At 50.3% G+C, this 15,312-nt stretch overlaps 1 protein-coding gene across 5 annotated transcripts; it reads right to left on the bottom strand.

The window, feature by feature from the left end:
* Nucleotides 1-442: 442 nt before the first annotated feature.
* On the bottom strand, nt 443-6,058 carry LOC140419470 (uncharacterized). Of its 5 annotated transcripts, none has more exons than XM_072503337.1 (3): nt 5,977-6,058; nt 3,629-3,751; nt 443-1,902 (listed from the first exon to the last, which is right to left on the bottom strand). In XM_072503337.1, the coding sequence occupies exons 2-3, from the start codon at nt 3,724-3,726 to the stop codon at nt 585-587; spliced, it is 1,416 nt and encodes a 471-aa protein (XP_072359438.1). In that variant the 5' UTR covers nt 3,727-3,751; nt 5,977-6,058; the 3' UTR covers nt 443-584. The 5 variants fall into 5 exon arrangements, with proteins under 5 accessions (XP_072359438.1, XP_072359439.1, XP_072359440.1 ...); XM_072503338.1 differs by having other exon boundaries at nt 5,983-6,050; XM_072503339.1 differs by lacking the exon at nt 5,977-6,058 and adding an exon at nt 5,216-5,542.
* Nucleotides 6,059-15,312: the final 9,254 nt, after the last annotated feature.

The following is a 15,312-nucleotide window of genomic DNA, read 5'->3' as shown; positions in this document are numbered from 1 at the left end:
GAGGGGGTGATGATGGCAGATTTGAAGGACAGAGGGACAGTACCTGAAGTGTGAGAAATGTTGACAATATCCATGGACACAGGGTAGTTGGCTGTCAGTAGCTCAGTGGGAAGAGGGTCGATGGAGCAGGAGCTGGGTCTCATGGACAAGATGAGCTCTGAGAGGGCATGAGGGGAGATGGGAGAGAAACTAGAGAAAGATGTGGGTTCAGGGCTCGGGAAAGGATGAAATTTAGAGACAGTTTGGTCCGGTGGGCTCGTGGAAGGGAGGGAAGCAGCAGAGGCGGCTGATCGGATTTACTCAATCTCAGTCACAAAGAAGCTCCACAAGCTCCTCACACTTTTTGTTGGAGGTGAGGATGGAAGAGACAGGGGAGAGAGAGAGTACTTCAAAAGGAACTAACTTGTGTCAAAGATATTAAAAAGTTTCAACACACTGCATATTTCACACAAATCTAATTTATTTGACTTTTTGCCAGAATATTAGCCCCTGTAAAATGGGCTGGAATTGTTATCAGCAGAGAGAGAGCCAAATTAACATGGTTCAGTCTCAATGTGAGTAACAGCAAAATCCAATCACTGTGGTTACTTGTGGCCTCGTTGATGTGTCTGCAGGTTGGATGACTGAGTGAATCCCTTCCCACACTTGGAGCAGGTGAATGGCCTCTCTCCAGTGTGAACTCGCTGGTGTGTCTGCAGGGCAGATAACTGAGTGAATCCCTTCCCACACTTGGCGCAGGTGAATGGCCTCTCCCCAGTGTGAATTCGCTGGTGTGTCCGCAGGTTGGATACCTGAGTGAATCCCTTCCCACACTTGGCACAGGCGAATGGCCTCATCCCAGTGTCAACTCGCTGATGCTTCTGCAGGTCAGATGACTGAGTGAATCCCTTCCCACAGGGTGCGCAGGCGAATTGCCTCTCTCCAGTGTGAATTCGCTGATGTACAGTGAGGTGAGATGATTGTCTGAACCCAGTCCCGCAGTGAGAGCACCTGAACGGCCTCTCGTCAGTGTGAACACCTTGATGGCTCATCAGTTCCCCAGAACTTTTATAGCACTTCCCGCAGTCTGGACATTGGAACGGTCTCTCATCAGTGTGAACTCGCTGGTGACTCAGCAGGTTGGATGACCGAGTGAATCCCTTCCCACATTTGGAGCAGGTGAATGGTCTCTCCCCAGTGTGAATTCGCTGGTGCATTTTCAGGTTTAATGACCGAGTGAATCCCTTCCCACACTTGGAGCAGGCGAATGGCCTCTCCCCAGTGTGACTTCGCTGATGTACAGCGAGGTCAGATGATCGCCTGAACCCAGTCCCGCAGTGAGAGCACCTAAATGGTCTGTCATCAGTGTGAACACGTTGATGGCGAATCAGTTCCCCAGAACTTTTATAGCACTTCCCGCAATCTGAACACTGAAACGGTCTCTCATCAGTGTGAATTCGCTGGTGACTCAGCAGGTTGGATGAAGTGGTGAATCCCTTCCCACACTGTGGGCAGGTGAATGGTCGCTCCCCAGTGTGAACTCGCTGGTGACTCAGCAGGTTGGCTGAAATAGTAAATCCCTTCCCACACTTGGAGCAGGTGAATGGTTTCTCCCCAGTGTGACTGCGTCGATGAGTTTCCAGCTGGGATGGGGAAGTGAATCCTTTCCCACAGTCCGCACATTTCCACGGTTTCTCCTCAGTGTGACTGCATTTGTGGCTTGTGAGGCCTGACGATTGACTGTATCCTCGTCCACACACACAACACGAGTACGGTTTCTCCCCACTGTGAACAATGCTTTTTCCTTCCATGTTCAATGATATTCCAATGATATTCAGGATATGATAAATTGAGGACTCTGTCAGATCCTGATGTGATGCTTGGTTTGAGTTTCCGGACTTTGATGCCTCCCCTTCGAACACCCTGTTAAATTGATTTAAAACAGAAAATAGGGAGTGAGAGAGAACCCACAAAACACAAAGGCAGATGGTGAAATTGAGCTGAATGAATCTGGTCATTTGTGGGGCCGGCACTGGGAAAAAGTGACCATGAAAACTGCTGGATTATTATTAAAAACCCAACTGGCCTCTTTGGGAGGAGAGAGAAAGAGGTGAAGAGGGATTTTGTATATCTACAAGTCAGATTAAAGAGACTAGATGGCAAAGCAAACTCGATCTTGAGCGTCATAAACAGTAATATTGATACCAAAACTATGCTTCTGGTGGCACAGTGATTAGCACTGCTGCCTCACAGCGCCAGGGACCCGGGTTCAATTCCGGCCTTGGTGACTGTGTGGAGTTCCTCCCAGTGTCTGCGAGAGTTTCCACCCGGTGCTCAGGTTTCCTCCAACAGTCAAAAGAAGGGCAGGTTTGGTGGATTGGGCTTGATAGATTGCCCGTTAGTCTCCAGGGATGTGCAGGTTAGGTGGGGCTATGGGGTTACAGGGACAGGGTAGGGGTATGGGCCTAGGCAGGGTGCCCTTTCAGAGTTGGTGCAGATTCGATGGGCTGAATGGCCTCCTTCTGCACTGTAGGAATTCTATGGTTCTAATTCTATTCTATGAATCTTTATAAAGCTCTGGTCACCACTCTTCAGGAAGAATGTGAAGGTTCTTGAGAAGGTGCAGAGGAGATTTACCAGAATGGTTCCAACAAAGGAAGTTGAGGGGAGATTTGATTCAGGGACACAAGATTATGCCAGATTTGCATCAGGTGGACAAAGAAACTCTGTTTCCATTCACTGATCGTACAAGCAGCCGGGACACAGATTTAAAGTTTTGGGTAAAACCTGGATTGATCTATATAAGATCCTGAGGGGTCTTGACAGGGTGGATGTGGAGAGGATGTTTCTCTTGTGGGAGAATCTAGAACGAGGCGTCACTGTTGCAAAATAAGGGGTCACCCATTTAAGATGGAGATGAGGATTTTTTATTCTCTTGAGGGTTGTAAGACTTTGGAACTCGCGTCCTTAAAAGGCAGCGGAAGCAGAGTCCTTGAATATTTTTAAGGCAGAGCTGGATAGATTCTTGATGAGCAAGGAGGTGAAAGGTCATCGGGGGTAGGCAGGAATGTGGAGTTGAGGTTAGAATGAGATCAGTTGCAATCTTATTGAATGCTGAGCAGGCTCGAGGGGCCGAGTGGCCTGTTCCGAGTTTGTATGTAAAAGGTACAGGAGATATGAGGTGATATGAGATATATGTTTTTACACAGCGAGCGACAATTACCTGATTCTTGCTGCCTAGGAGGGCGTTTGAAAATAGATACATGAATCATTTGATTTCAAAAGGAAATTGGATAGACATTTGAGGGAAATAAACCTGCGAGGATACAGGGACAGAGCAGGAGAATGGGACTGACTGGATTGCTCCAGATCTAGCAAGGATTCAATGGGCCGAATGCCCTTCTCTGCGCCATCATATCTCTGACTCTTTTGGGTAATCTCGTTTTGTAATTTAACCCTGGACGGTTCAGATATCATTCAGGTAAATCTGTGCTACACTCCCTCCGAGGCCATTCTATCCTTCCTCAGGTTTGTTGTCCAGAACTGAACACAGTTCTCCGGGTTTGGTCTAACCAGGGTTTGTGAATCTTGGGGCTTTTCCAGTCACACTGAGACTAGAAATCTTCCTTCACAGACAGAACAGACAAACCTTATACCTTCCACACCCAGATGCTGCTGAAATTCAGGTTCTGATGAATCGAGTGACTCTGTCAGATCGCGATGTGACGTTTGGTTTGCTTTTCCCATCTGTTAAACCTCCACTTCCATTATCCTGTAAATTTACAGAAACCTCACCGTCAGTTTAGGATAGAAATTCACAACATTCCCTCCTCGCCAACTTTGATTAAATGTATTCCTGGAGGTTTGATCACATGACCTGCCCCCATCCTCCAGCCATTAATCGGTCAACACATCCATCCTTGTGACACACTGCCTTCCTCGGCCAATTGGGAAGAAAAAGGACTTATTACCTTACAGGACAGTTACTGCCCTAATGATTTTCCAGACACTCAGGTAAATGAGCCTCGCCAATGCAAGGAGCGGAGTTGGTGTGAACTCGGGGAGAGGAGCTTCGGAACAGTAAACATAAATAACTTACCTCAGGGATTCACGGCCTAGCCGGCAGGGAGCGGAGTTGGTGCGAATCCGGGGAGGAGGAGCTTCAGAACAGGAAATATAAATAACTTACCTCAGGGATTCACGGCCTAGCCGGCAGGGAGCGGAGTTGGTGCGAATCCGAGGAGGAGCAGCTTCGGAACATTTTATTTTTTTAAAATTCAGATTACCCAATTCATTTTTCCAATTAAGTGGCAATTTAGCGTGGCCAATCCACCTACCCTGCACATCTTTTTGGGTTGTGGGGGCAAAACCCACGCAAACACGGGGAGAATGTGCAAACTCCACACGGACAGTGAGCCAGAGCCGGGATCGAACCTGGGACCTCAGCACCATGAGACTGCAGTGCTACTCACTGCGCCACCGTGCTGCCATCAGTAAGTATAAATAACTTACCTGTTGGGTATCTGGACTGGGGGCAAAAACTGAAATGTGACATCAGAGTAATTAACTAAGTTGGGGAGTAACTAGGAGATTAATAACTAGGAGATTGCTAAATGTTATCTATATCAGGGGCTGATTGCTGAATGTTATCTATATCAGGGGCTGTTTAGCACAGGGCTAAATCGCTGGCTTTGAAAGCAGACCAAGGCAGGCCAGCAGCACGGTTCAATTCCCGTAACAGCCTCCCCGAACAGGTGCTGGAATGTGGCGACTAGGGGCTTTTCACAGTAACTTCATTTGAAGCCGACTTGTGACAATAAGCAATTATTATTAATATTATCATTATCTTCTTACAGTTTTATGCTGTCATCAATGCTGTCTACGATGCCACCGAACTTTGTATTATCAGCAAAAGTGCAGAAGAGGCACTTCGATCCATCGAGTTTGCACCAACACATCAAAATCTGACCCACCTACCTAATCCCATTTGCCAGCCTTGAATGTTATAATGTGCCAGTCTTCATCCAGGTACTTTTTAAAAGGATGTGAGGCAACCCTCCTCTCCCATCCTCCTCAGCAGTGCATTCCAGACCCTCACCACCCTCTGGGTAAAAATGTTTTTCCTCAAGATATGTGTCAATAAATCTAATATAATCTAACCCCACTCTGCTGTCTGTTGGTTAGCCAATCCTCCATCCAAGCTAATATATTACCTCTCAACCCCGTGGGATCTTACCTTGTTTATTATCTTTTGTGTGACACCTTATCAACTGTATTTTGGAAGTCCAAATACATCCACAGGACCCCCATTATCCACCTGGCCTGTCACATCTTCCAAGAACTCCAACAAGTGAGTCAAACACTTCACCAAACCACGCTGACTGATGGATTGCGGTTTGACTTTCCAAATGTCCAGTTACTACTTCCTCAATAATGGATTCCAGCAGTTTCCCAACAACAGGCATTAAACTAAATAGTTTCCTACTTTCTGCCTTTTTGAACAGGAGGGGTGCCATTAGTCTTTTTCTCCAATGCAGTGACATTGTCACTGGGTCAGTGTCTCCCCCCCTGGTCTCTATGACGTTGTTTGTGGAGAGAAGCCGGAAGCAGTGGACAGTGAGAATGCAGAATGTTCGGCTCTGGAGCCCCACTGTGATTTGGAAACCCCGCCCCCCGACACTGACCTCTCACCTGACACATCCCAATGCACGGAGTGATTGACGGCAGCACCGAACCAATAGGCGAAGAGTGGACAGATCCGGAGGACCGGTTGGGAGCGACTGGTCCTCCAACCAATCAGCGCGAATGAGGCGGCGGGACTGGGCTGAGTGAAGCATGCGCAATGTGATGAATGGCGAGGCAGCAAAAGGTTCTATCTCGGATCCACAATCCGTGAAGGTGGGAATGGCGGGACGGAGGGAGAGATGAATCAGGAGGGTCGTTCGGCACGCTTCGTGCGCATGTTATATAGACCAAAAATCCGGAAAAATGACCTACCGGTACCTGGGGATCTGAGCGGGAGCTGCAGCTTTGTTACAGACAAGATTAAGCAAACGCCATCTTTATTTGGCTCTGGCAGACGTGCGCATGCGCTGTCTCAATATTGGGTTCGCGGCAGCAGTGGGTATGCGCCCTCGGCACCCTTATTTGGATCACGAGCAGTAGTGCGCCTGCGCCCTCGGCATCCTCCTTTGGATCACGAGCAGTAGTGCGCATGCGCCCTCGGCATCCTTTGGATCACCAACAGCAGTGCGCATGCGGACCCACCATCTATATTGGGGCACGAGCAGCAGAGCGCCGGCTCAGTCGCCATCATTGTTGGGGGCAACATTTTTGAAACGTTTCTTCATGACAGACTTTCACTCTGAGTTACAAATTCTTATTTATGGGGCAGAATATATGCCGAGGGCAGTGACAATAATTCGAATTTATATTGTGACTTGAACGGAATAAAACTTTGAAGACTTTCAAAGAAACGTTACAAAATAACAATTGACACTGAGCCACATGAGGAGATATTAGATTTTAAGGAGAATCTTAACGGAGGAAAGTGAGTCGGAGAATTTTAAAGAGGAAATTGTGACCTTGGCAACTCAGTAATGGTGGAGAGATTAAAATCAGGAATGCTCAAGTGGCTGGAATTAAATGAGTGCAGAGATCTCAAAGGGGTGTGTGTGGAGGAGATTACAGTGATCAGGATGATCATTACCATGGAGTAAAACAGTGAGAAATTTAAACTTTTTGTGCCTTTTAAAAGGAAACGTTTGTAGATCAGTGGGCACAGGGGCTGCTGTGAGTAAGCACATGGGTAGCAGAGCTTTGGAGGGTGTTTATTGTTGAAGTCTGGCTGCGAGTGCATTGGAATAATTTGGTTGAGAGCTAACAGAAGGTGGTTTCTGCAGCAGATGAACAGAGACTAAGGTGGAGTTGAGCTATGTTCCTGAGGTGGAAGTCGGCAATCTTGGTGACGATGTAGATCTGTGGTCAAGAGCTCATCTGGGCTTCCGGGTGCGGCGATGACCAGCTAAGTCGCACGTTTCGGCACCTCCCATTTTAACAGACTTTTGAGCTCTTATCGGGAGCCCCAACGGCAATTTTCGAAGGCTAAACCCACTGTGAGGCGACATAGAAGGGAGTCCCCCCGGATGTGAATGGACAGAAGAGATAATAGTGGCCAGATTGCGGAGGATCCTCTGGAGCAGCGGCATAGAAGGGAAGTGAGAAGCAAGATGGCGGCGGAGGGAGGCCAGTTGGTATGGGGCCTGGAACAGCAGGAGTTCCTCCGGCGATGTGTGGAGGAGCTCAAGAAGGAGGTGCTGGCACCGATGCTGCAGGCGATTGAGGGGTTTAAGGAGGCTCAGAAGACCCAAGAGATGGAGTGAAGGCAAAAGCTGCCGAAAATGAGGACGAGATACAGGGCTTGGTGGTGAAGACGGAGACGCACGAGGCACTGCATAAGAGGTGTATGGAGAGACTGGAAGCCCTGGAAAATAGCTCGAGGAGGAAGAATTTAAGAATCTTGGGTCTTCCCGAAGGGGCAGAGGGAGCGGACGTTGGGGCGTATGTGAGCACGATGCTCCATACCTTAATGGGAGCTGAGGCCCCGACGGGCCCCCTGGAAGTGGAGGGAGGCTATCGAGTCCTCGTGAGAAGACCAAAGGCAGGAGAAATACCTTGAGCAATAGTGGTGAGGTTCCACCGATACAAGGACAGGGAGATGGTCCTGAGATGGGCGAAAAAGACACGGAGCAGCAGGTGGGAGAACGCGGTGGTCCGCGTGTATCAGGATTGGAGTGCGGAGGTGGCGAGAAGGAGGGCGAGTTTCAATCGGGCCAAGGCGGTGCTCCACAAGAGGAAAGTGAAGTTCGGAATGTTGCAGCCGGCAAGACTGGGTTACACACCAGGGTAAACACCACTACTTTGAGACGGCAGAAGAGGCGTGGGAAGTTATTGAAGAGGAGAAGTTGGACAAGATTGGAGAAAGAGTGTTTGAAATGAAGTAGTGAGGTGGTGGCAAGGGACTGTGAATCAGATGGGGGAACATTTTCTTTCCCCTCGAAGGGGGGGTCACGAAGAAATGTGGGCGCCGGTGGGGAAGGGGAGGGGGAAGGAGAGAGGGAGCTGCGCCATCAGGGGTGGGGCCGAGAGGGAAGCGCGTGCTTTGTTCCTGCGCTATGGAAATTGTGGCGGGAAAAGGGGGCGCAGGAAGGAGGGGGCCTCACATAATGGGAGGCTAAGGATAAACGGGGGAAGCCGAGGTCAGCCAGAGTTTGCTGACTTCCGGAAGCAATATGGGAGGAGCAACTAAGCTAGAGAGGGATCTAGCGGGGGGGGGGGGCGGGGGGGGAACTGGGTTGCTGCTGCTAAGGAGAAGGGGGGGCTGTTATGGGATGGTCGGGACAGGAGGGCGTCGTCGGGGGGGGGATAAGCGGGTGCGTGGGAACCGGGTAAGGAGCTGGTCTAAAATAGGGGATGGCTAGCCGACGAGGGGGGGCGGGTAAAGAGCCCCCCCAACCCGGTTGATCACGTGGAACGTGAGAGGGTTGAATGGGCCGATTAAGAGGGCAAGGGTACTTGCGCACCTAAAGAAGCTAAAGGCAGACGTGGTCATGCTTCAGGAGACGCACCTGAAACTGGCGGATCAGGTCAGATTACGAAAAGGATGGGTGGGACAGGTATTCCACTCGGGCTTGGATGCAAAAAATAGAGGGGTGGCAATACTGGTGGGTAAACGGGTATTGTTTGAGGCGAAGACCATAGTGGCAGACAGTGGGGGTAGATACGGGATGGTGAGTGGCAGATTGCAAGGTGAGGCGGTGGTGCTGGTGAATGTATATGCCCCGAACTGGGATGACGCGAACTTTCTGAAGCATATGTTGGGGCGCATCCCGGACCTGGAGATGGGAAAGTTGGTAATGCGGGGGGGGGGACTTCAACACGGTGCTGGACCCAGGACTGGACCGGTCCAGATCTAGGACCGGGAGGAGGCCGGCAGCGGCCAAGGTGCTTAAGGACTTTATGGAGCAGATGGGAGGAGTGGATCCCTGGAGAATTACTAGGCCAAGGAGTAAAGAGTTTTCCTTCTTCTCCCATGTCCACAAAGTGTACTCCCGGATAGACTTCTTTGTCCTGGGAAGGGCGCTGATCCCGAAGGTGGCAGGAACGGAGTATTCGGCTATAGCCATTTCAGATCAAGCCCCACATTGGGTAGATCTGGAAGTAGGAGAGGAAAAGGAACAGCACCCACTCTGGAGATTAGATATGGGACTGTTGGCGGACGAGGGGGTATGTGTTAGGGTGAGGGGATGTATTGAAAGGTACCTTGAGATTAATGATGACGGAGAGGTCCAGGTGGGAGTGGTCTGGGAGGCGCTGAAGGCGGTGGTTAGAGGGGAACTGATCTCCATAAGGGCCTATAAGGGGAAACAAAAGGGTAAAGAAAGGGAGAGATTGTTGAGGGAGATTTTGAGGGTGGATAGGCAATATGCGGAGGCTCCAGATGAAGGGCTATACAGGGAAAGATGAAGATTGCACACGGACTTTGACTTGTTGACCACGGGTAAGGCGGAGGCACAATGGAGGAAGGCACAGGGAGTGCAGTATGAATATGGAGAGAAGGCGAGCCGGCTGCTGGCCCAACAACTTAGGAAGAGGGGGGCGGCGAGAGAGATCGGAGGGGTTAGGGACGAGGAGGGAAAGATGGAACGGGGAGCGGAGAGGGTGAACGGGGTGTTTAAGGTATTTTACGAGAGGCTATATAAGGCTCAACCCCCGGAAGGGAAAGAGGGAATGATGCGTTTCTTAGACCAGCTGGAGTTCCCGAAGGTTGAGGAACAGGAGATGACAGGACTGGGAGCGCAGATTGAGGTGGAGGAGGTGGTAAAAGGAATTGGGAACATGCAGGCAGGGAAGGCCCCAGGACCGGATGGGTTCCCGGTGGAGATCTATAGGAAACACTGCTGGCCCCACTTCAGACGAGAACCTTTAATGAGGCTAGGGAAAGGGGGACACTACCCCCGACGATGTCGGAGGCGACGATATCGCTGATCTTGAAAAGAGACAAAGACCCGCTGCAGTGCTGGTCATACAGGCCTATTTCCCTCTTGTACGTAGATGCCAAGCTTTTGGCCAAGGTGATGGCAACGAGGATAGAGGACTGTGTCCCGGGGGTGGTGCATGATGATCAAATGGAGTTTGTTAAAGGGAGACAATTGAATGCTAATATACGGAGGCTGCTGTGGGTGATGATGATGCCCCCACCGGAGGGGGAGGCGGAGATAGTGGTGGCGATGGATGCAGAGAAAGCATTTGATAGAGTGGAGTGGGACTACCTGTGGGAAGTACTGAGGAGATTTGGATTTGGAGAGGGGTTCATTAGATGGGTTCAGCTCCTATACAGGGCCCCGGTGGCAAGTGTGATTACAAATAGGCAACGATCTGACCACTTCCGACTATATAGGGGTACAAGACAGGGATGTCCCCTGTCCCCGTTACTGTTTGCGTTGGCAATTGAGCCACTGGCCATAGCGCTGAGGGGCTCTAGGAAGTGGAGGGGGGTACTTAGGGGAGGAGAAGAGCATCGGGTGTCATTATACGCGGATGATTTGTTGTTGTATGTCGCGGACCCAGTGGAGGGGATGCCTGAGATAACTCAGGGAGTTTGGAGAATTTTCAGGATATAAATTGAATATGGGGAAGAGTGAACTGTTTGTGATGCACCCCGGGGAACAGGGCAGGGGAATAGATGATTTACCGTTGAGAAGGGTAACAAGGGATTTCTGGTATTTAGGGATCCAGGTGGCCAGGAACTGGGGAACCTTGCATAAGCTTAACTTGGCACGACTGGTAGAGCAGATGGAAGAGGACTTTAGGAGGTGGGACATGGCACCCCTGTCATTGGCGGGCAGGGTGCAGGCGGTTAAAATGGTGGTCCTTCCGAGGTTTCTTTTTGTGTTCCAGTGCCTCCCTGTACTGATTACAAAGGCCTTTTTTAAGAAGGTGGACGAGAGTATTATGAGCTTTGTGTGGGCTGGAAAGACCCCAAGAGTAAAGAGGGGGTTCCTGCAGCGCAGTAGGGACAGAGGGGGACTGGCACTGCCGAGTCTAAGTGATTATTATTGGGCCGCCAACGTGTCAATGATATGTAAGTGGATGAGGGAAGGGGAAGGAGCGGCGTGGAAAAGACTGGAGATGGCGTCCTGTAGGGGAACTAGCCTAAAAGCACTGGCGACGGCGCCTTTACCATTCTCCCCGAAAAAATACACCACAAACCCAGTGGTGGTGGCAACTCTGAAAATTTGGGGGCAGTGGAGACGACATAAGGGAGTGACGGGTGCCTCAGTGTGGTCCCCGATAAGGAACAACCATAGGTTCATCCCGGGAAAGATAGATGGGGGATTTAAATCTTGGCAGCGAGCAGGAATTGCGAAATTGGAGGACTTGTTCTTAGACGGGACGTTCGCGAGTCTGGGAGCACTGACAGAAAAATATGGGTTGCCACCTGGGAATGCATTTCGCTATATGCAAGTGAGGGCATTTGTGAGGCAACAGGTGAGGGAATTTCCGCAGCTCCCGGCGCAAGAGATCCAGGACAGAGTGATTTTGGGGGCATGGGTGGGTGATGGTAGGGTGTCAGATATATATAGGGAAATGAGAGACGAGGGGGAGACGATGGTAGAGGAGCTGAAGGGAAAATGGGAGGAGGGGCTGTGTGCCAGGCTCAGCTTGATACAATTCAAGGTTCTACACAGGGCGCATATAAGACCATAAGACATAGGAGCGGAAGTAAGGCCATTCGGCCTATCGAGTCCACTCCGCCATTCAATCATGGCTGATTTCAACCTCATTTACCCGCTCTCTCCATAGCCCTTAATTCCTCGAGAAATCAAGAATTTATCAACTTCTGTCTTAAAGACACTCAACGTATGATTGGAGCAAGGCTGAGTAGATTTTTTGGAGTGGAGGATAGGTGCGGGAGATGCGCAGGAAGCCCGGCGAACCACACCCACATGTTTTGGTCATGTCCGGTATTGCATGGGTTCTGGGTGGGTGTGGCAAAGGTGATTTCAAAGGTGGTGGGGGTCCGGGTCGAACCAGGCTGGGGGTTGGCTATATTTGGGGTTGCAGATGAGCCGGGGGTGCAGGAGGCGAGAGAGGCCGATGTTTTGGCCTTTGCGTCCCTAGTAGCCCGGCGAAGGATTCTACTTATGTGGAAAGAAGCTAAGCCCCCGGGTGTGGAGGCCTGGATCAATGACATGGCAGGGTTCATAAAATTGGAGCGGATAAAGTACGCACTAAGAGGTTCGGCTCAAGGGTTCACCAGGTGGTGGCAACCGTTCCTCGACTATCTCGCAGAGCGATAAGGGAAAATAGGAAAGGTAGCAGCAGCAACCCAGGGGTGGGGGGGGGGGGAGGACTCATTTGGGTCTTCAGGGGTTTTATGTGTGTGTTTATATATTATTTATATTAGATTTTACGAAGTTACTGTTTTAGTTACTATTTCTGTTGTTTCTTATTTTGTTAGCAGTTGCCGCTAGTTAGCATATTATTTATTTAAAAAACGATCAATGTATATATTATTACAAAGTTGTAAAATGGGAAAATTTTGTTTTTGTTTGATCGAAAAACTTTAATAAAATATATATTTTTTTAAAAAGAGCTCATCTGGGGTGAATTATTCCACCAAGGTTGTGAACAGTCAGCTTCAGCCTCAGTCATTGGACAGGGATGGAATTGGTGACAAGGGAGTGGAGTTTGTAGCGGATATGAAAGGGAATGGGTTCAGTCTTGTCAATATTTAAATGGAGGAAAGTTCTGCTCATCCAGCACTGGTTCAGACAGTGTGTGTCTTGGAAAGGAACTTTCAAGTGGTGATGTTGCTGCTAACTTTTGGTTGGCTCGTAAATGTTGCCCGTTGCATCTTTACTTAATTTGCTCTGTTTCTATAACCTTTGCTCTAGAGTCGCCAGGTATAACTCAACACACCAATTAGTAAGATTCAAATCAAAACACATTTATTATACACAGTCAATCACTACTCATGCGGTTTCCGGGTGCGGCGATGACCAGCTGAGTCGCACGTTTCGGCAGCTCCCGGTGGAACGGACTTTTGGGCTCTTGATAGGAGCCCCAACGGCAATTTTAACGGCTAAAAACACCGTGCGGTAAACCAGAAGGGTGTTCCCCCTGGACACGGATGGAAAAAGGAGAGGAAAGTGGCCGGATTGCAGCGGATCCTTTGGAACAACGGCAAGGAAGGCAAGCAGAAACCAAGATGGCGTCGGAAGGTGGCAGTTTCATATGGGGCCCTGAACAACAAGAGTTCTTGAAACGCTGCGTGGAGGAGATAAAAAAGGAAATGAAGAAAGAGTTGTTGGCCCCGATATTACAGGCGATTGAAGGGCTGAAAGAGGAACAAAAGACCCAGGAGCAGGAGCTTCGGGTCGTGAAGGCGAAAGCAGCAGAGAATGAAAACGACATACAGGGCCTGGTGGTGAAGTCGGAGATACAGGAGGCACACCAGAAACGATCTGTGGAGAGGTTGGAGGCACTGGAAAACAACGCAAGGAGGAACAACTTGAGGATTCTTGGCCTTCCTGAAGGTGTGGAGGGGGCGGACGTCGGGGCATATGTGAGCATGATGCTGCACTCGTTAATGGGAGCGGAGGCCCCGACGGGTCCGTTGGAGGTGGAGGGAGCATACCGAGTTATGGTGCGAGGATCGAGAGCAGGAGAAACTCCCAGAGCCATAGTGGTGAGATTCCTCCGTTTTAAGGATAGAGAAATGGTCCTTAGATGGGCGAAGAAAACTCGGTGTAGTAAATGGGAGAACGCGGTGATCCGCGTTTATCAAGATTGGAGTGCGGAGGTGGCGAGAAGGAGGGCGAGCTTTAATCGGGCCAAAGCGGTACTTCACAAAAAGAAGATAAAATTTGGAATGCTGCAACCGGCAAGACTGTGGGTCACATATCAAGGGAGGCACCACTACTTTGAAACGGCGGATGAAGCGTGGACTTTTATTGTAGAAGAAAAATTGGAATGATTGGATTATGAAAATGAACGTTTGGACAAAGTGGTGGGGCGAATGGGGGGGGGGGCGAAGAGGGGTTTTATGTTTTAATCCTGCGGTATGGTAACTTTTCTTTCTCCCACAGGTGGTGATGGGGGGAGGTGGGGAGGGAGAGGAGATGGGGCGTTGGCCATGGGAGGCGGGGCCGAGGGAGAGGCGCGGGCTTGGTTCCCGCGCTATGATAATTATGGCGGGAATAGAGAAACAGGAAGGAGGGGGCGTCGCACGGTGCGAGCCGTGATCACGGGGGGAAGCCGAGGTCAGCCAGAGTTTGCTGACTTCTGGGAGCAACATGGGGGGAGTAATTACGCTAGCGGGGGGTCTAGCGGGGGGGGGGAGAGGGGGGAATTACTGGGTTGCTGCTGCTGGGGAAAGGGGGGAGTGGGTACGGGAAAGGATGGGCGGGGGGGCACCGTCTGGGAGAGATACAGCTGCGTGGGAACTGGGTGAGAAGCTGGAAAAAGATGATGGCTAACCGGCAAGGGGGGGGGGGGTGGGAAGCCCCCCAACTCGGCTGATCACGTGGAACTTTTCCCCAGGGTAGAGGGGTCAATTACTAGGGGGCATAGGTTTAAGGTGAGAGGGGCAAAGTTTAGAGTAGATGTACGAGGCAAGTTTTTTACGCAGAGGGTAGTGGGTGCCTGGAACTCACTACCGGAGGAGGTAGTGGAGGCAGGGACGATAGGGACATTTAAGGGGCATCTTGACAAATATATGAATAGGATGGGAATAGAAGGATACGGACCCAGGAAGTGTAGAAGATTGTAGTTTAGTCGGGCAGTATGGTCGGCACGGGCTTGGAGGGCCGAAGGGCCTGTTCCTGTGCTGTACATTTCTTTGTTCTTTGTTCTTTGTAACGTGAGGGGGCTTAACGGGCCGATAAAGAGGGCACGAGTACTCGCACACCTTAAGAAACTTAAAGCAGATGTGGTTATGCTACAGGAAACGCACCTGAAACTGATAGACCAGGTTAGGTTGCGCAAAGGATGGGTGGGGCAGGTGTTCCATTCGGGGCTGGATGCGAAAAACAGGGGGGTGGCTATATTAGTGGGGAAGCGGGTAATGTTCGAGGCGAAGACTATAGTGGCGGATAACGGGGGCAGATACGTGATGGTGAGTGGCAAATTACAGGGAGAGATGGTGGTTTTGGTAAACGTGTATGCCCCGAACTGGGACGATGCCAACTTTATGAGGCGAATGCTAGGACGCATCCCAGACCTAGAGACCGGAAAGCTGATAATGGGGGGAGACTTTAACACGGTGTT

This window comes from Scyliorhinus torazame, chromosome 5 (assembly GCF_047496885.1).
Source record: "Scyliorhinus torazame isolate Kashiwa2021f chromosome 5, sScyTor2.1, whole genome shotgun sequence".
NCBI classification, from domain to species: Eukaryota; Metazoa; Chordata; class Chondrichthyes; order Carcharhiniformes; family Scyliorhinidae; genus Scyliorhinus; species Scyliorhinus torazame.
Note: the sequence above shows the minus strand (reverse complement) of the source record. Positions and strands in the feature narration are given on the sequence as shown.

Excerpts from the sequence above, each read along its gene's own strand:
- LOC140419470 (XM_072503337.1), bottom strand. The coding sequence starts at position 3,726 with ATGGGAAAAGCAAACCAAACGTCACATCGCGATCTGACAGAGTCACTC. Across the intron at positions 1,903-3,628 it reads CTGGGTGTGGAAGGTATAAG|GGTGTTCGAAGGGGAGGCAT; the intron begins GTTTGTCTGTTC and ends TCAATTTAACAG.